The sequence below is a fragment of the Ostrea edulis genome, chromosome 3 (assembly GCF_947568905.1).
Source record: "Ostrea edulis chromosome 3, xbOstEdul1.1, whole genome shotgun sequence".
Taxonomy (NCBI): Eukaryota; Metazoa; Mollusca; class Bivalvia; order Ostreida; family Ostreidae; genus Ostrea; species Ostrea edulis.
This window is the reverse complement of record NC_079166.1, coordinates 90,332,820-90,354,275: the sequence shown is the minus strand read 5'-3', so window position 1 is coordinate 90,354,275 and position 21,456 is coordinate 90,332,820. Positions and strand designations below refer to the sequence as shown.

Sequence of the window (21,456 nt, the reverse complement as noted above, 5' to 3'; positions counted from 1 at the left end):
TCACACTGTTGTACTCACACACTGTCGTGCTCACACTGATCTCACACTGATCTCACACTGTCGTACTCGCACTGATCTCACACTGTCGTACTCACTTATCTCACACTATCGTGTTCACACTTATCTCAATCTCACACTGTCATGCTTACACTGATCTCACAATATCATGCTCACACTGATCTCACACTGCCATACTCACATTGCCGCACTCACACTGATCTCACAATGTCATGCTCACATTGATCTTGCAGTGTCATGCTTACACTTATCTCATACTGCAGTACTCGCACTGATCTCACAATGTCGTACTCGCACTGATTTCACACTGCCATGCTCACACTGATCTCACAATGTCATGCTCACACTAATCTCACACTGTCGTGCTGCACTGACCTGGTGTTTGCTGATGGCCTTGTCCTTTTTCTCGCTGATAATGACGTTACCCAGTCTGTTATCTTTCCGTGGTGGTCCCTCCGGTGCTTTGATAACGAATCTGTTTCCATGCAAAAAGGAAAATTGAAAACATTATACAAGTAAATTCTGATTACTGTAAAACACATTTTACTATGCTGATTCATTTTAATTGTATTATATATATAGTCTTGTGGGGATCCGGGTTAGAATAGGTCTTCAGTATCCCTTGCTTGTTGTAAGAGGAGACTAAATGGGGTGGTCTTCTGGAGGAGACCGCAAAAATCGAGGCACAATGTCACAGCAGGTGTGGCATGACAAGGATCCCTCCCTGCTCAAAGCTCGTAAGCACCGAGCCTAAATTTGGCAACTCTTCACCTTCCCCGCAAAGGTGACGTTTCCACATGAGTAAAACATTCTTGAGATGTTCGTTAAACAATATACAATTAATTAACATTCTATATATTGGACATTTTGAAAAATGAGAAATGTGACTATGGTAGAAGAAAATTCTTAAATATCTATGGTCTTCAGACTTACTTTTTTATTGGTCACTTAAACAGACTTAATTTTCGCGTTTTTTATTGGATGCTTTAACAGACTTACTTTCTGTGTTTTTTATTGGACATTTTAAGACTTACCTTTTTGCGTTTTTTATTGGACATTTTAACAGACTAAAGTTTTGTGTTTTTTACTGGACTAACATACTTACATTTTGCGTTTTTTATTAGACATTTTAACAGACTTACTTTTTGTGTTTTTTAGTGGACGCTTTAACAGACTTACTTCTCGCGTTTTCTATTGGACATTTAACAGACTTACTTTTCGCGTTTTTTATTGGACATTTTAACTTACTTACTTTTTTGTTTTTTATTGGACATTTTAACAGACTTACTTTTTGTGTTTTGACTGGACGCTTTAACAGACTCACTTTTTGCGTTTTTTACTGGACGCTTTAACAGACTCACTTTTTGCGTTTTTTATTGGACACTTTAATGCTCTCCCCGCCCCAGCTTCCCCAGCCCGGGAGGAAAAGATTGATGTCCTTCGGTTTGTCCCTGTCCACGGTGGCATCTTTCTCCCGTACAAACTCATCAATGACGTCATCGTCTGCGAAAGCCTGGGCTATCATGGACCTCTGCGCCTCCTCCCCATCAGACTCCTCCTCGTTGTCTCCGACAGTGATATCCGGATTTGCAATGTCATATATCTTGGTCTCCAGAGTAAAGAGCTTATTGGGGTCCACAAACACCTCCTCTGTTTTGCTATCTGCAGCTGAATCACCACCGTTCACATTCTTAAAGTCTCTGCCATTTTTGGGTCCAGCTGACTTGAAAGATGAAGGACCTTCCTCCTCGGACTCATCCTCATCTTCCTCTATGTCTTCCAGGGTCTTCTTCCTTTTCAGTCCTTCACTGATCAGAGGAACATCACCTACTTCTTCCTTCTCCACTTCAGCTTTCACCTCTTCCACTTTCTTCTTCCTCTTCTTCCGCCTCTTCCTCTTGCTGTTTCCCTTCTCTATCTTCGCTTCTTCATCCTTCACTTGGTCTTTATCTTCCAGTTTTTGAAATATTTCATCGATATCTTCCTCAACAATTTGAGCTGTCTGTGTGGCCTCTTCAGTCTGCTTCTTCTTCAGTTCTTTTCCCATCTTCTCTAATACATCGGCGTCTTCATCAGACTCGCTTTCTTCCGTCTCCTCGTGACCCTCGCTGTTAAGCATCACTTCTGCTCGTGTAAAATCAGATTTTGGAGCTGCTGGAGCCTGGACTTTCATCCAGGGGTTGGAAGAAAGGGCAGATAACTCTCTCTCCATCATCTCTTCTTCTGAGTCTACCTCCTCCTCCTCATCTTCACTATCACTAACGACAACAGCTTTCTGAGTGAGTTCTCGGCTCTTTTGTAACATGTCCTGCACTCTTTGCCTCGCCTGAATGAATGAGAAAAACCAACAGATTACTGTGTAATCGTAATCAGAAAACATACATACAAGCAACAAAACAATTCTCAAAACTTTCCATGTAATTATTTAGCATTAAAAAATTGTCATTTTTATAAAAGTTTATATCAAATTCAACATCACACTTATCAAAGGTATGTCCAGGTTCTATTCTATGAAATGAAGAGAAGAAACTATCAGATAATCACACACGATTAAAGAGAAGAAACTATCAGATAATCACACACGACTGAATTAAAGAGAAGAAACTATCAGATAATCACACACGACTGAATTAAAGAGAAGAAACTATCAGATAATCACACACGACTGAATTAAAGAGAAGAAACTATCAGATTATCACACACGGCTGAATTAAAGAGAAGAAACTATCAGATAATCACACACGATTAAAGAGAAGAAACTATCAGATTATCACACACGACTGAATTAAAGAGAAGAAACTATCAGATAATCACACACGACTGAATTAAAGAGAAGAAACTATCAGATAATCACACACGATTAAAGAGAAGAAACTATCAGATAATCACACACGGCTGAATTAAAGAGAAGAAACTATCAGATAATCTCACACGACTGAATTAAAGAGAAGAAACTATCAGATAATCACACACGACTGAATTAAAGAGAAGAAACTATCAGATAATCACACACGACTGAATTAAAGAGAAGAAACTATCAGATAATCACACACGATTAAAGAGAAGAAACTATCAGATAATCACACACGACTGAATTAAAGAGAAGAAACTATCAGATAATCACACACGACTGAATTAAAGAGAAGAAACTATCAGATAATCACACACGACTGAATTAAAGAGAAGAAACTATCAGATAATCACACACGACTGAATTAAAGAGAAGAAACTATCAGATAATCACACACGACTGAATTAAAGAGAAGAAACTATCAGATAATCACACACGGCTGAATTAAAGAGAAGAAACTATCAGATAATCACACACGATTAAAGAGAAGAAACTATCAGATAATCACACACGACTGAATTAAAGAGAAGAAACTATCAGATAATCACACACGACTGAATTAAAGAGAAGAAACTATCAGATAATCAGACACGATTAAAGAGAAGAAACTATCAGATAATCACACACGACTGAATTAAAGAGAAGAAACTATCAGATTATCACACACGATTAAAGAGAAGAAACTATCAGATAATCACACACGACTGAATTAAAGAGAAGAAACTATCAGATAATCACACACGACTGAATTAAAGAGAAGAAACTATCAGATAATCACACACGACTGAATTAAAGAGAAGAAACTATCAGATAATCTCACACGACTGAATTAAAGAGAAGAAACTATCAGATAATCACACACGACTGAATTAAAGAGAAGAAACTATCAGATAATCACACACGACTGAATTAAAGAGAAGAAACTATCAGATAATCACACACGACTGAATTAAAGAGAAGAAACTATCAGATAATCTCACACGACTGAATTAAAGAGAAGAAACTATCAGATAATCACACACGACTGAATTAAAGAGAAGAAACTATCAGATAATCACACACGACTGAATTAAAGAGAAGAAACTATCAGATAATCACACACGACTGAATTAAAGAGAAGAAACTATCAGATAATCACACACGACTGAATTAAAGAGAAGAAACTATCAGATAATCACACACGACTGAATTAAGGAGAAGAAACTATCAGATAATCACACACGATTAAAGAGAAGAAACTATCAGATAATCACACACGACTGAATTAAAGAGAAGAAACTATCAGATAATCTCACACGACTGAATTAAAGAGAAGAAACTATCAGATAATCACACACGACTGAATTAAAGAGAAGAAACTATCAGATAATCACACACGGCTGAATTAAAGAGAAGAAACTATCAGATAATCACACACGACTGAATTAAAGAGAAGAAACTATCAGATAATCACACACGATTAAAGAGAAGAAACTATCAGATAATCACACACGACTGAATTAAAGAGAAGAAACTATCAGATAATCACACACGACTGAATTAAAGAGAAGAAACTATCAGATAATCACACACGACTGAATTAAAGATAAGAAACTATCAGATAATCACACACGACTGAGTTAAAGAGAAGAAACTATCAGATAATCACACACGACTGAATTAAAGAGAAGAAACTATCAGATAATCACACACGACTGAATTAAAGAGAAGAAACTATCAGATAATCACACACGACTGAATTAAAGAGAAGAAACTATCAGATAATCACACACGGCTGAATTAAAGAGAAGAAACTATCAGATAATCACACACGACTGAATTAAAGAGAAGAAACTATCAGATAATCACACACGACTGAATTAAAGAGAAGAAACTATCAGATAATCACACACGACTGAATTAAAGAGAAGAAACTATCAGATAATCACACACGACTGAATTAAAGAGAAGAAACTATCAGATAATCACACACGACTGAATTAAAGAGAAGAAACTATCAGATAATCACACACGACTGAATTAAAGAGAAGAAACTATCAGATAATCACACACGACTGAATTAAAGAGAAGAAACTATCAGATAATCACACACGACTGAATTAAAGAGAAGAAACTATCAGATAATCACACACGACTGAATTAAAGAGAAGAAACTATCAGATAATCACACACGATTAAAGAGAAGAAACTATCAGATAATCACACACGACTGAATTAAAGATAAGAAACTATCAGATAATCACACACGACTGAATTAAAGAGAAGAAACTATCAGATAATCACACACGGCTGAATTAAAGAGAAGAAACTATCAGATAATCACACACGATTAAAGAGAAGAAACTATCAGATAATCACACATGGCTGAATTAAAGAGAAGAAACTATCAGATAATCACACACGATTAAAGAGAAGAAACTATCAGATAATCACACACGGCTGAATTAAAGATAAGAAACTATCAGATAATCACACACGATTAAAGAGAAGAAACTATCAGATAATCACACACGACTGAATTAAAGAGAAGAAACTATCAGATAATCACACACGGCTGAATTAAAGAGAAGAAACTATCAGATAATCACACACGACTGAATTAAAGAGAAGAAACTATCAGATAATCACACACGGCTGAATTAAAGAGAAGAAACTATCAGATAATCACACACGGCTGAATTAAAGAGAAGAAACTATCAGATAATCACACACGACTGAATTAAAGAGAAGAAACTATCAGATAATCACACACGACTGAATTAAAGAGAAGAAACTATCAGATAATCACACACGACTGAATTAAAGAGAAGAAACTATCAGATAATCACACACGACTGAATTAAAGAGAAGAAACTATCAGATAATCACACACGACTGAATTAAAGAGAAGAAACTATCAGATAATCTCACACGATTAAAGAGAAGAAACTATCAGATAATCACACACGATTAAAGAGAAGAAACTATCAGATAATCACACACGACTGAATTAAAGAGAAGAAACTATCAGATAATCACACACGACTGAGTTAAAGAGAAGAAGTCACCATTCAATCACAGACAATGGTACTCACCTTGTCATCGTACTTGGCATACAACATTTCCTTCTTGGCGTATTTGCTGCCACCTCTGTGTTTCAAACTCATTCGTTCCTTAGGAAAAATACATGTACACAATTACAATCAATAATATTAATTATAAATAGTTCATCACACAGACATGTCTCCTATTATACGTATTAATATTAATAGATAGTTCATTACACCCCTATTATACAGGTTAAATCTTTAAGGTGTAACTCGTAACTTTCAAATTTTCCTTTAGCTTCAAATGAGTTCATAAACATCGAACGAGCAAATTCATATACAAGTATGTAATACATAATAAACCGATGATTACAAATCACACCTGTTCATGTTTCCTCATTCTCCTCCATACAGAGAGAAATAATTAGACAACGGATTGTTCAGAACTGCTAGACAGATTCTACAAGGCAGGTTGTATGCATGCCGACAGGTTGTGCATGTAGCAAGAACTATTTTTTGTATATTTAGGTTCTCAAAGCTGAGGTCCTCCATATCTCAGACATAATTATCTCTGTCTATTGAGCTTCTCTGATCTCTCAGCAATACCCACCTCTATCTCTGCTTATTGAAGTTCTCCGATCTCTCAGCAATACCCACCTCTATCTGTGTCTATTGAGGTTCTCTGATCTCTCAATAATACCCACCTCTATCCTCTGTCTTTCGATGTCCTCCAATTTTTCATGGTAAGCCTCTGGGTCATTCTTCTCTAACTCCTCTAATGCTTTCTTCTCATGTTTTAGCTTTTCTTTCTTAAGAACTCGGTGGAACCTGTGTCACAAATCAAAACAACACTACATCTCTCCATTCTCATAAAATCAAAAATCTTCCATTATCTATCCATCACTAAAATCCTTTTGAGAATAGAATGTGTGATTCAATGTTCCTTCAACCGCCGCGGTGGCTGAGAGGTTAGAGCGTTCGCCGCACATGCAGAAAGCTGGGGTTCGAATCCCGGCTGGAACAGACCTAAGTCGTTAAAACAGGTAGTGACAGTTCCATCGCCAAACACTCGGCATCAGGTGTAAATGTCACGGGTCCTCGGAGATGACCGTAATAAAGGATGTCCCGTGTCACAGTAGGTGTGGCACGCTAAAGAACCCTCACTGCTCAATGGCCGTAAGTGCCGAGCATAGGCCTAAATTTTAAGCCCTTCACCCGTCTTGGTGACGTCTCCATATGGGTGAAAAATTCTTGAGTGAGACGTTAAGCAAGATACAATCAATCAATCAATCAATGTTCCTTCAAATTGAATCTAAATTAATTATCTGCACGATATATTAACGACTCTACAATATTTCAACTGTGTCAAGAAATGTCAGTTGTAGACTTTCGCAAGAGATTTGCAAAGAGTAATGAATTTTTCAACTGGTTAATCAGTTGACTTTCTCACTGCAGATTAATATCAAACTAAATGACAGTGCAAAATTCATGAAGATCTTACTTTTTGCTTTTGATCCTCTTTTGTCGTTTGGCCTTTGCCTCTTTATATGACATCAGTGCTCGGAATTTCTGAAGCTCTGCCCTTCTCTCTTTGGCCTAGAAACAAATGTGATAAGTCTGTGTTCACAATCTTTCATTTTACTCATTTTTTTTCATACCGTAGCCTTTTCCTCCATTTTGTGCTTATACTAATGGTGCAGATAGTGTGTTTGTACATATGTTCTATGATGTAAAAGTTCACTTTTACATCGAATATTAGGTCATTTAAACGCATTAAAATTCTTGGCATTTTTGGTCAATAATTTTTTTAAAATCAAAACAAGAGGTGTTTGTGAAACACAAATGCTCCCAATAATGGTCAATTTCAAAGATGGCCAAGGTCACAAGGACAAATATCTTGGTACTAGTAGAAAGATCTTGTCACAAGAAATGCTCATGTACAATATAAAATCTTTTAATATTTACCATTTAGAAGTTATGACCAATGTCAAATTTTTTTAAAAGTAGGTCAAAAGTCAAAAGGTTTAGTACCAACAGAAAGGTCTTGTCACAGGGAATACTTATGTGAAATATCAAAGCTCTAGCACTTCCTGTTCAAAAGTTATTAGGAAGGTTAAAGTTTCAGACAGAATAACAGAATTACAGACAGGACAAAAACAATATGCCCCCGATCTTCGATCTCGGGGGCATAAAAAGTGCCCAAGATACATTTTCACATACATCATCATAGCTTTGAATGGAAATCTGACCAAAATATCAAATTATATTTTTGAGAAAAATCCGCCAAATATTCCTTATGCCGAAATAATCCGACATGTGGTATCTGTTGTTAAAGCCCTGTTTACAAGAAGAGGTAACCATGGCAACAGCTCACCTCCTCCAGACTCATGGCGGCAATGGCTCTCTCTTCTGCTGGGGTCAGTTCCTTGTGCTTGGCCGGAAGGTCCTTCTGATTTCCCTTCAGCACGGCCGCTATCTCTTTCTCCAGGGGAGTTCTAGGCTACAACGAAATGAAACAGACCCAAATAACTAAAACATATCTAACAACCATACCTGATTTTTCTATACATACAATGAAGACTAGTTCTGTCATTTCTATGAATCCTCACAAGTTGTGATATCAAAGTTTTACCTTCACATAATTAAGTGAGACAGGTGTGACAAAGCTTACCTTTACTTAATTAAGACATGTGTGACAAAGCTTACCTTTATGTAATTAAGTGTGACAGTTGTAACAAAGCTTACCTTTATGTAATTAAGTGAGACAGGTGTGACAAAGCTTACCTTTACGTAATTAAGTAAGACAGGTGTGACAAAGCTTACCTTTATGTAATTAAGTGAGACAGGTGTAACAAAGCTTACTTTTACGCAATTAAGTAAGACAGGTGTGACAAAGCTTACCTTGAACTGCTTGAACTTGTCGGTTGTATTATACAGATGAATTTCCGTTTTCTGTAGAGGAAACTGTAGTTGTTCCGCCTGAAAAAAGCCAGTAAAAAACAATTTATAGTCAATACAAAACAATCTCTTTCTGTGTGTATACTAATTGTTCCATCTGAAGAAAGCCAGTAAAAAAAAACAACTGACAGCAAATATAAAACAATTCTTTCTATGTGTATACTAATTCAATCTCCCGCCCTCTCATCCCGAATTTTACAGAAAATGTTCTACTAAACACACCGTTCATGCATTCATATCATACAACTGTACTATGTGTTTATATCGTGACCTTGGAGTGCAGAAATTCATGTAAACTTCAAAACATGAATAGTATTCTCTAGAGTATTTATACAACACACCACCAACAAACTTGTCTACTTCATGATTATGCCAAGTGACCTTTAGTTGTCCTCGACTTCTAGACGCTAATACAGTATTACATGCACACACATGTACAGTGTTTAAGGTAAATCTTTTAATTGTTTGTTGTTTTTACATCTTTTTGAGAATTTTTCGCTCATATTAAGATGTCACCAGTTTAAGCGAATTACCACAAATTTAGACCTAAGCTTAGCACTCAGGGCCGTAGCAGTGAGAGTTTTTTATTGTAAAAATGTCTACTGTGACACAGGACCTTGATTTCTTAGGTCTCATCAGAAAGACCGTTTAGTGAAGGAGCAGTCTCTACCTATATTTTACATCTCAGGAATGACACGCCCACAATACCGGTGGTGGTCACACCCACAATCTCTCAGTCACAAAACAAATTATACTCTAACCAATGACACGCCCACAATACCTGTGGTGCTCACACTCACGATCTTTCAGTCACAAAACAAATTATACTCTAACCAATGACACGCCCACAATACCGGTGGTGCTCACACCCACAATCTCTCACTCAATCTCTCAGTCACGAAACAAATTATACTCTAACCAATGAGCATCAACAAACAGTCATTATTTTGAAACAGGGAACCAGATTGACAGAGAACCAGAGTATTTTTATCCTGAACAACTCCTAACAAAACACACACAGTACTTACCTGTCTATTGGCTAGGACCACTGGATCCCATTTTGAAATCTCCTTGGCCGTCTTATCATAAGCTACACCTCTCTCAATCTGTAACACAAAGTATATCAATCAGCGTCAAACAGGGACCGCAGGAAAATCAGAGTACTGATACACAGATCAGACATTACAGTGTGTGTTTATGATACACAGATCAGACATTACAGTGTGTGTTTATGATACACAGATCAGACATTACAGTGTGTGTTTATGATATACAGATCAGACATTACAGAGCGTGTTTATGATACACAGATCAGACATTACAGTGTGTGTTACTGATACACAGATCAGACATTACAGTGTGTGTTACTGATACACAGATCAGACATTACAGTGTGTGTTACTGATACACAGATCAGACATTACAGTGTGTGTTTATGATACACAGATCAGACATTACAGAGCGTGTTTATGATACACAGATCAGACATTACAGAGCGTGTTTATGATACACAGATCAGACATTACAGTGTGTGTTTATGATACACAGATCAGACATTACAGTGTGTGTTTATGATACACAGATCAGACATTACAGTGTGTGTTTATGATACACAGATCAGACATTACAGTGTGTGTTACTGATACACAGATCAGACATTACAGTGTGTGTTACTGATACACAGATCAGACATTACAGTGTGTGTTTATGATACACAGATCAGACATTACAGTGTGTGTTTATGATACACAGATCAGACATTACAGTGTGTGTTTATGATACACAGATCAGACATTACAGTGTGTGTTTATGATACACAGATCAGATACTGTGTTGTATACAGTTTGCGTGTATAAGAGAAGCCTAAATTGACATCTTAAATTTTTATCACTTAATGTATGATCCCATAAGCCTGTATAGAGGTTTATTTTTTCAATTATTTCTTATAACAAATAAAAACAATTCACTTTATTTCGAATGCAAAGGATTCAATCTCAAAAATCATATGAATACAGTTGTTTTACATTCTCCTTTTGGGGTTGTTTAGGGACTTCTGATCCTTTTAGGAGAAAGGGGCAGGCCAGCTGTTTTCAATTATGGCATCTTTTTCTCTGGTATTAATATGTTGTACGGTGTGACCATTGAGACGAGCGAAGCCCATTAACATCTTTCAACACGACTTATAGACATTTTATCCGCCTCTTTATTTAACGCGGGAAATATCATGCGATGGATGTAAACAGTTACATTGTGACGTCATATTAACTGCAATTTTCTTCTTCTTTCAAACCAAGCAAACACAAAACGTTTGAAGCTATGAGAAATCTTGCCTGGAATTTAAAAACGTTTATGGTACTTTCTAAACAATCTAATTTAATTATGGGATTCTCAATGAAGTATACCGCAGTGATGGCGACATTTTTCCAGAAGCATTATGGGTGATACTCATCTTTTTTCAACTGATAAAGAGCAAATCACGTGACTCATATGTGTAATCATTGGAGCGAGCTCGTCGCATCGCTTAGCGACTCGAGCTTTGCTCGCTATAAAGTCTTTGTGGGGTGTTTTGGTTTGTGTTTTCTATTTGGGGGTTTAAGGGGGGAGGGGAGATGGAGTAGGCCAGTTTATATTTGTTATGGTGTTTTTTTTCCAGCCTTTTTTTTCTCTTTTGGTTGGTTGGGTGGGCGAGTTGTTTTTAATTACCTTCTCTTTCTGATGTTTTGGCAGTGGGACCGCTACCACGTTCTGGTTCTGTACCCGGTTCAGCTGGTTCTTCAGCTCACCGTGTCTGGTGGATGTCTTCAGGGTTCCCACTAACTCGTGGAGCTTGACCTTGGAGTCATCTGAAATCCAAAAGCCATTAGTTGTAATTCAGAAAAGGATGTGATAGATGTGATTGATAATTCTATCAGATCTCTGATTACCTGTGCTAGATGTGATTGGTAATTTTATCAGATCTTTAGTCTCTGAATTACCTGTGGTAGATGTGATTGGTAATTCTATCAGATCTTTAGTCTCTGAATTACCTGCACTAGATGTGATTGGTAATTCTATCAGATCTTTAGTCTCTGAATTACCTGCACTAGATGTGATTGGTAATTCTATCAGATCTTTAGTCTCTGAATTACCTGTGGTAGATGTGATTGGTAATTCTATCAGATCTTTAGTCTCTGATTACCTGTGGTAGATGTGATTGGTAATTCTAACAGATCTTTAGTCTCTGATTACCTGTGGTAGATGTGATTGGTAATTCTAACAGATCTCTGATTACCTGTGCTAGATGTGATTGGTAATTCTATCAGATCTTTAGTCTCTGAATTACCTGTGGTAGATGTGATTGGTAATTCTATCAGATCTTTAGTCTCTGATTACCTGTGGTAGATGTGATTGGTAATTCTAACAGATCTTTAGTCTCTGATTAACTACACTAGATGTGATTGGTAATTCTATCAGATCTTTAGTCTCTGAATTACCTGTGGTCACCTTGAAGTTAAATTCTGACACTTGGTTGGTGGGAACTGTTCTTTGACTTTTCTTGTTGCTACCAAAATAAAATCAAGCTAAAGAAAGTTTCATTTAATATATTGTGTATGTCTTTAGTCTTTTATAAGGTTAAAAGGACCCCATTGGAAATAAACCATGAGGTTTACATGAGTAATCCTTCGCATAGGCATATTCATTATATAATATATCCACCATACTTTTAATTTCAAGTAGCTGAAAGAATTTTCCTTATTAATACCCTATGTATTTCACAAGATTTCTTGTTTAAAATGTATGTATCTCTGTACATACAAATATTAACTGTTATATTTTAATCAACACATCACAATTTGTTAATGTCACATTTTATATCTCAGTACTTACATTTTCTTGCTCCCCAGACTAGTTATCACAATTTGTTAATGTCACATTTCATATCTCAGTACTTACATTTTCTTGCCCCCCAGACTAGATATGGCATCCAACAGCCTGGCATGGCCCCTCTCATCGTCCTCCTACAACATGACATCGACATCTGTATTTGACAATTCTTTATCCACATTTGTATTTCAAAATCCTCCTGTTTGCTTACAAGTGAAGAAAAGGCCACCATGCATCGTAAAAATTAAATGTTAAATTACAAAATTCTGTCGGAGTTACATAGGGATATGAGCAAAGAGACCATTCAAGCTACGGCCCAACCCCCTGACTGGAAATTATCCCTTCACAGTGTTGAAGACTGTCAGGGGCACTAAGCAGTCTGAGAGTATAGAGAAACACTGGAAGCATTTTCTCAGGAAGCTGAGAAAATTAATGGTTATCTGTAGTTAAGCAGTGTTAAGTAAAGTGAGAGAGATGATCAACTCATTAAGTGCAATACACCAATGACCATGCATCTCATTCAATCATTCATTACCTCGTCCTCACTGGCGCTGACTCCATCTACCAAGTCTGTTTCTTCGTTCAACATGTTTCTCTCCGCCTAGTCTGCTTTAAAATTAGACAAAAGAGCGAATCACAAAATATGCGACACTACAGTGGTGAGGCCATAATGATACAGTAATATCGTGTATTTATTTCACTAGTAATATTACAGTAATATCGTGTATTTATTTCACTAGTAATATCGTGTATTTATTTCACTAGTAATATTACAGTAATATCGTGTATTTATTTCACTAGTAATATTACAGTAATATCGTGTATTTATTTCACTAGTAATATTACAGTAATATCGTGTATTTATTTCACTAGTAATATCGTGTATTTATTTCACTAGTAATATTACAGTAATATCGTGTATTTATTTCACTAGTAATATTACAGTAATATCGTGTATTTATTTCACTAGTAATATTACAGTCATATCGTGTATTTATTTCACTAGTAATATCGTGTATTTATTTCACTAGTAATATTACAGTAATATCGTGTATTTATTTCACTAGTAATATTACAGTAATATCGTGTATTTCACTAGTAATATTACAGTAATATCGTGTATTTATTTCACTAGTAATATTACAGTATGATCGTGTATTCAGAGTTTTGAAAAGTGTCGGTAATGTCGGATTATCCGATAAAAGTAGTAAATGTCCGACTCAAATTATTTAATTGTCGGTCCTGATGGCCGATAAAAGATCGGGATCGAAGTCCGTTTTTTACCGGGAAAAATGGCGGCCATGTGGCCCATAAATTTTCAAACCGATGCTAAATCCGGAAAGACATTGAAACGTAAACGTGAGGGATCTGTTGTGAGAACTACGAGGAGAAAAGAAACCGGGAATCTGGTAGACAATGACTTTTGTTTGATGCGGTTTTACCTATTACTAGGTGACACCATCTGCTCAAAGTCGCGAGACCAACTACACCTGGGCCAAAGTGAGAGAGAGTAATTTAAACGATTGCAGAGGAAGAGAAAGAAGTTGAGATGAATAGACAGGATAGAGAAAAAAGTGGAGGGTGAGAGAAAAGTGGGGTGAGAGAGAAGTGGAGTGAGAGAGAAGTGGAGGATGAGAGAGAAATGGAGCAAAAAAGTGACTCGGTGAATTGAAGAAGATTCAGAGTGTGAGAAAGATGCGAAAGGGTATGTATGAAAGGAGAATTCATGAACGTATAGCTGAGATGGAGATTGAATACAATAACACATGTAGTTGATTATAAATAAAATTTATAAAAACCTCAAAAGCAATGCATTTTTTTCTGGACTGACAAAATATTGTTTGGGCTGACACTATTTCTAACAGTATCGGACCAAATGTCTGACACTTCAAAAGAAATTTCAAGAACTCTGTGTATTTATTTCACTAGTAATATTACAGTAATATCGTGTATTTATTTCACTAGTAATATTACAGTAATATCGTGTATTTATTTCACTAGGCCTAGTTGATATACTGACTTCAAATTCAATACATACAAAATGCTGGTTATATTTACGTCCAAACGGGAAACGGCATGTGGAGGAAGTTTAGAATAATTTGAATACCAAACCCGTAAGTTAATTGATATATACAAAGATTTCGTTCATAAAATTTGAATATATTATAATTTTGACATGCATATATATTACAACAATTGAGAATATTTACATTTTATTAAGAATCAATTTGCTGAAATGACAACATGGATTATGTCTGGAGAAGTAGAACGGAAACGATCGGGATCGAGATGCATAATACTTAAAGTATGTACACTTAGTAAAACTTTCGAAATAGCAATGTAAAGTAAGAGGAATTTTGCTCCCTATTTGGCTCAGCAGGACGAGAAAAGTCAGCATGGAGGACATAGAGGATATAATGCGAATGGACAAAGAAAAGCTGGCGGCGCCCATCAAGACAATAGAGGTTGGTGTCATTTTAAGGATTACACAGATGGGAAGGTCGAGAAACACACGAGGCCAAAAATATAAATTGTTGTGTTTCCACCAATATCCAAGTCAAAATTAGGATAGATGGTTTGGAAATAATTTAAGCTCTAATGATTAAAAAGCGAGAATAAGTCCGAGTTGAAGCTGTACATTCGTCTAGACAATTTTTCTTTTGTCACAATCCCAGAAGTCCCACATCTAAAATGGCGGAGATCACGCAGATTAGGAGTGCGCAACGATAACCTTGGTTCACGATTCGATACGTTTCACGATACAGACCTGACGATACGATACATATTGCGATACTTTGAAGATGCTATGAATAAAAATAAGTGAACAGTTACACTGCTTTTAGAATCATTTAATTGCAACTTACTGTTACAACTGCATGTTTTTCTTTAAAATTCAAAATGCTCCTACATTAGAGTTGAAGGGGGATAAATAATACAATGGCACAGTCAGCACCACGTTTTACATCACGGAAGCCATTTTTACAATACTATGTCTTATGGCGTGATTGTGCATAGGTATTGTGACCCGCCTAATCGTTGAACGCGGGAAACATAATGTAATTGATGTAAATCGCGCATCGTGACATCATATTCAGCGTCGGTGTTTAGCAAATTCACAAAACATAGGAAACATGGTGCAATTGCGTAAATGGATATGCCTATGTATATCGGGATTCTAGAATTACGCTTTCCCATTGCCCGGGGTAAGTGCAATGTCGTCTCGGGGAAACAGATCTAGAGTAATAAGCTTATACCTGCATGGGAAAGTAATAAACTTTTGAATGAAAGTCCACTCAGATCAATTAAACTTCAAGAAAGTCACATTTTGCCAGTTTATCTAAGCAAGTATGCGCATTTCGCTACTGGTAGTAACATTGCTTTTAAACTAATATCAAAACCAATCCGGATAACCCGCAGAATTCCGGAATGACTCCTTGCACACTACGGTGTATGAATGTTTCTAGTTGTGATTAAATGATTTCAGAAGAATAATGAAATTTACAAACAATTTTGACCTCTTGTGTTTTTTATGAAAGAAAATAAACTATTTTAAAAAATACTAAGTTGTTCTTGTTTTATTCTAGAGTTTAATTTTCAATATGTTTAATGAAAATGTGAAAAAATTAGTTTGTTCCAATTTGGTTTTGCTAATTAAAAAAAGATACTAGTGCTGGAAATGAGAAAGAGTCAAAAGGGGGGGGGGGTGTTGTTACTGAAGACAAGAATGGATCTAAAAGTAAACAAGAAAAAGATAACATCTATGACAAAAATAATTTTATTTTTGGGCAATTGTAGTGAATTTTGAACTTGCATGGGCAAGTGGATTTATAGGTAGTACTTGCCCATGGGCAAGTGACTATAAAGTAAATTCAAGACCCCTGATATATGATAAAGAAAATAAGATTTGCATGTTTTTTTCGGATTTTATGTAACATCTGAGAACGACATGAACTTAAGTACACAAGATTCAAAATGGAGAAATACATGTCCACGCGGTTGTATTTGAATTGATGCCATTTGGATAAAAATTCTCAAGTTTCATAGGAATATGGTTTAATTTTTCATTAAATTTCTATATTTTCCTTTTAAACTGGTATATACATGTTACCTATAGGTAGAGCTCTGCTCTTAAGGCCCAATTTTAAGCCAAATCAGACAGTTCAAATTAATACGGACCGAGTATACCAAACTGCGGTGTAGTGTAAAGTATCATGAATTGAACCGTAGCATAATATTACCATGATATGTCGTGTCACTCTTAATCGGTGCACCTTTAGTGCTCTAACGTAGACTATATCGATTTCATCATAGTCTTGTGGTGGACCGGTCGCTGTATACATATATATAGCTTATTGGTAGAGTATTAACATTTGCTTTGTAACCAGGAATGTTTGGAGTTTGAATCCCGCTTGTGTCATGGCGGTGTCAAATCTAAGATGTAAACACAGGTAGCAACCCATCCTTTGCCAGAAGCTCAAACCATAAGCATGATTGTGTTCTTCACCGACAGCTGGTGACGTCTCAGTAAGAGTGAAAATTCTCGACGGGACGTCCTACAAACAATGCAATAAAGGCCCAGTGTATAAAGAAATGTAATATGCCATGGCAAGACGATAAATACGTGACACCACTGTCTCTGTTTAATATCATGATAAATACGTGACACCACTGTCTCTGGTTAATATCATGATAAATACGTGACACCACTGTCTCTGGTTAATATCATGATAAATACGTGACACCACTGTCTCTGGTTAATATCATGATAAATACGTGACACCACTGTCTCTGTTTGATATCATGATAAATACGTGACACCACTGTCTCTGGTTAATATCATGATAAATACGTGACACCACTGTCTCTGGTTAATATCATGATAAATACGTGACACCACTGTCTCTGGTTAATATCATGATAAATACGTGAAACCACTGTCTTCGTTTAATATCATGACACAACTGAAGCAGTGGCGGATCTAAATTAAGAGATAAAGATTCTAATTAAGTTCAATCTAATTAGAATTAGATGTTAGATCCGCTCACGTACTCGCATACATAACATTATGTATGCGAGCGGATCTAACATCTAATTTTAATGTATGCGAGTACGCGAGCGGATCTAACATCTAATTTTAATGTATGCGAGTACGCGAGCGGATCTAACATCTAATTATAATTAGATTGAATTAAGTTTAAGCATACAGTGTACACACATGGCGATGGAAATCAACCTTGCTACTTACATTACGGCAAAGAATTGTACACATGTCTATATATAGACATTGAACACCAAATGATTGTGATCAATTTATTAATTCTAGGTTTCTGAATGGATTTCAATATATCGTTAAAACAATGGGGGGGGGGGGGTAATGTGTCAAACATTTAGATTGTGTGAATTCATGCTGATTATTTATTAATAAGTGTATTGTTGTCATGAATTAAAATAAGTCATTGCTACACGAGGATTACTAACAAATTTTCAGGATTATCATCGCCTTGTTATAAAGCTATTAAACGGAGAATTTGGTGATTTTCATTATTTTATCTCACGATTTTCAGTATATTATATTATTCGAATTTCCTTATAGATCAAATTAATATAAATCTTAATTATGTTGGTAGAGGCTGTGTCAGGCCCATAGTACATGACAATAATTTTAACACTCAGCATAGTTTTGTAAGATCTTTACGTATTGTCTTTTAACTTGTACTATTATGACAAAATTTAAGACACCATTGAGATGTTTTGATACTTGTAGGAAAAGTGGAAATTGTTGCCAGCATTTCTGAAAGTGAAAGGGCTAGTCAAACAGCATATTGATTCCTTCAACTACTTTATCAATGTGGAGGTAAGACTCTTAACATGAAGGGGGGAAATCTCAAAATACATTTTATATGTAATGTATGTATACTGTCCATCTTCTAAATTCTTTGTCTTGACTGTAACACATCAGAGTTATCACAACTCTTTACATAACAAGAATGATATCTAGTTTGTTTGTTTCCCTAAAATGTAACTTTCATTGATTTTCAATTGATTCAGTCCTTCCTTTGAGCGGATGCATGCTGAGTCAGTTTGGAATTTCCCCAAGATTTTTTATTTTGAGGAAATATCCAGATACGAGAGAGATCACTTTATAAAACCAAAGGCACAAATTTAAGTGTTGTTTTGAACAAGAATTTAAATCACTTAAAGTGTAGATTACATTTCCTGCAGGCTCTGTATTATTTTGTGGGAGGCTTGTGAAGAGAAAATGTTATGTGTATCAATGAAAATTTTAGGATTAACCTTATTTTAGTGAAAGAATGCAATTTTATTGTGAAATTATTGAGAGAAAACTTACACGCCCTACTAACATGTGATTAATCTACAGATTACAGCTTAACTCTCCACTCCACCAGGTTGTTAAGGAAGTGAACGAGTTTGAGTGACAGGGCATGTACTGCACGTTACTGGCCGATGTTTATTTATCCTTCCTTGTGTTGTACTTCCTTTCTAATTATGAAGTGTTTATTATCATTAATTCAACGAAATCCACAATCAAAATTTTAGAATTTTTAAGTACAAAACACTCAGCCTCGCTGAATATTTTCTAGTGTCTGGTTAACTAGCTGACGGGAATCTCAGAGTGTGCGTCTGAAGAATTGATGTCTGAATGTGTCATCATTTCTTAGTGTGGTTCTGAAGAGTGATGTCTGAATGGATCGTCATTTCGTTTGATGTCTGAATGGATCGTTATTTCGTTTGATCTCTGAATGGATCGTCATTTCTTTCCAGATCAGAAGTATCATGAAAGCCAATGACAAAATCTTGAGTGATGCAGACCCAAACTTTTACATGAAGTAAGTGAAAATGTCCAAATATTTACATGATATATTGTAGATTATTTACATGATATATTGTAGATTATTTACATGATATATCGTAGATTATTTACATGATGTATTGTAGATTATTTACATGATATATTGTAGATTATTTACATAATGTATTGTAGATTATTTACATGATATATTGTAGATTATTTACATGATATATTGTAGATTATTTACATGATGTATTGTAGATTATTTACATGATATATCGTAGATTATTTACATGATATATTGTAGATTATTTTAAATATGTATGTTTTAGTTTGATAATACTATTATTATTACATATAATTAGATATTTATGTCTTCCCTCTTCTAGAGGGAGACCAACATGTATTGTTTTTGTACTTTGTCACAAAATTTGTGAACACTTCTCGTGTATGGCTTATCAGATAAACTTGAAACTTTGTACAATGCTACGTTCCCATGTTGAGATGTGAAGATCCAATTATTTTCCTAAAAGTTAAAGTGGATCTAAGAGGGGTGGAGTATATAATTTAGCTTGTGAACACTTTTCTCCTTTATATGGCACTTGAAACTTTGTACAGTGCTTCATTATCAATTAAAGATGTTCACATTGTTCTTACTCGGGATCTAATATTTTCCTACAATTTACAGTGGATCAAAGAGGAGTGTTTTATAGATTTTGTAATGTACAATGGCACAGGTCGCGGTAACTCAGTGGTGGAGCGTTCGCTTCATAATCATAAGGTCATGGGTTTGTGTCCCATTCATGTTATGATCAAACCTAAGACATTAAAATAGGCAATGATTGTTCCTTCACAAACGCTTGGCATTTAGAAGTGAGAATCACAGGTCTTTCAGATGTGGCCTTAAAAACAGGGGTCCCATGTCGCGACAGGTGTTGGCACAATAAGGAACCTTCACTGCTTCGGCCATGAACGCTAAGCATACACATGTAGGTCAAAATTTGCTGGTGAAGTTTCAATAAGAGTGAAAAATTCTCAAAGTGATGTGAAACATAACACATATGTTGTCGATATTGTATACTATCACATGATATGTTATAGATATCTGTAGACTATCACATGATATGTTATAGATATCTGTAGACTATAACATGGTATGTTGTAGATATCTGTAAACTATCACATGATATGTTGTAGATATCTGTAAACTACACATGGTATGTTGTAGATATCTGTAGACTATCACATGATATGTTGTAGATATCTGTAGACTATCACATGAAATGTTGTAGATATCTGTAAACTACACATGATATGTTGTAGATATCTGTAGACTATAACATGGTATGTTGTAGATATCTGTAAACTATCACATGATATGTTGTAGATATCTGTAAACTACACATGGTATGTTGTAGATATCTGTAAACTATAACATGGTATGTTGTAGATATCTGTAGACTATCACGTGATATGTTGTAGATATCTGTAGACTATCACATGATATGTTGTAGATATCTGTAGACTATCATGTGATATGTTGTAGATATCTGTAAACTACACATGGTATGTTGTAGATATCTGTAAACCAGGGACTGACACTAATTTTAATACCAACCTGTCCCTTCGGACAAGTTAACATGAAATTTAGGTTGTCCGAATGGAAAATGTACTTATCCGAAACTGATAAAGATTATGATGTAGAAATGATGCCCGATCTGAATGACACTCATTTCTGGCATCAAGCTGACATGTCATTTCTTACGTCGTAATATGTTTTATTTAAGACTATAATGGATCAAATAATCAGAGAATATTCCCCTTAAATTCTTTTTAATAAATTATTATTTGATAACCTATTGATAATTTTTCATTTTGGACATGTTTTTCGTAAAAATTATTCAATTTTAACTTCGGAAAAAGTGTTC

The 21,456-nt window shown here is 35.6% G+C and overlaps 2 protein-coding genes across 4 annotated transcripts in view; one reads left to right on the top strand and one right to left on the bottom strand.

Moving 5' to 3' along the window:
• Window positions 1-14,858, bottom strand: part of LOC125677355 (uncharacterized) — a 34,906-nt gene extending 20,048 nt beyond the window's left edge. Inside the window, exons 1-13 of the mRNA XM_056159379.1 lie at window positions 14,756-14,858; window positions 13,253-13,323; window positions 12,787-12,851; window positions 12,327-12,394; window positions 11,557-11,696; window positions 9,882-9,959; window positions 8,797-8,874; window positions 8,270-8,395; window positions 7,397-7,491; window positions 6,600-6,723; window positions 5,944-6,021; window positions 1,380-2,344; window positions 394-493 (exon numbers count right to left, since the gene is read on the bottom strand). Of these exons, the coding sequence (XP_056015354.1) occupies window positions 394-493; window positions 1,380-2,344; window positions 5,944-6,021; window positions 6,600-6,723; window positions 7,397-7,491; window positions 8,270-8,395; window positions 8,797-8,874; window positions 9,882-9,959; window positions 11,557-11,696; window positions 12,327-12,394; window positions 12,787-12,851; window positions 13,253-13,306 (1,971 nt within the window). The 5' untranslated portion in view covers window positions 13,307-13,323; window positions 14,756-14,858. The remainder of the gene's footprint in view (window positions 1-393; window positions 494-1,379; window positions 2,345-5,943; window positions 6,022-6,599; window positions 6,724-7,396; window positions 7,492-8,269; window positions 8,396-8,796; window positions 8,875-9,881; window positions 9,960-11,556; window positions 11,697-12,326; window positions 12,395-12,786; window positions 12,852-13,252; window positions 13,324-14,755) is intronic.
• A 139-nt stretch (window positions 14,859-14,997) lies between these two features.
• Window positions 14,998-21,456, top strand: part of LOC125677354 (DNA-directed RNA polymerase III subunit RPC2) — a 56,253-nt gene continuing 49,794 nt past the window's right edge. For 2 of the 3 annotated variants that reach the window (XM_048915366.2, XM_056159377.1), the window contains exons 1-3: window positions 15,003-15,182; window positions 18,482-18,571; window positions 19,501-19,565. In XM_048915366.2, coding sequence (XP_048771323.2) covers window positions 15,114-15,182; window positions 18,482-18,571; window positions 19,501-19,565 — 224 coding nt within the window. In that variant the 5' untranslated portion in view covers window positions 15,003-15,113. Of the gene's footprint in view, window positions 15,183-18,481; window positions 18,572-19,500; window positions 19,566-21,456 lie in introns of all 3 variants that reach the window. The other variant, XM_056159378.1, reaches the window with a different exon arrangement.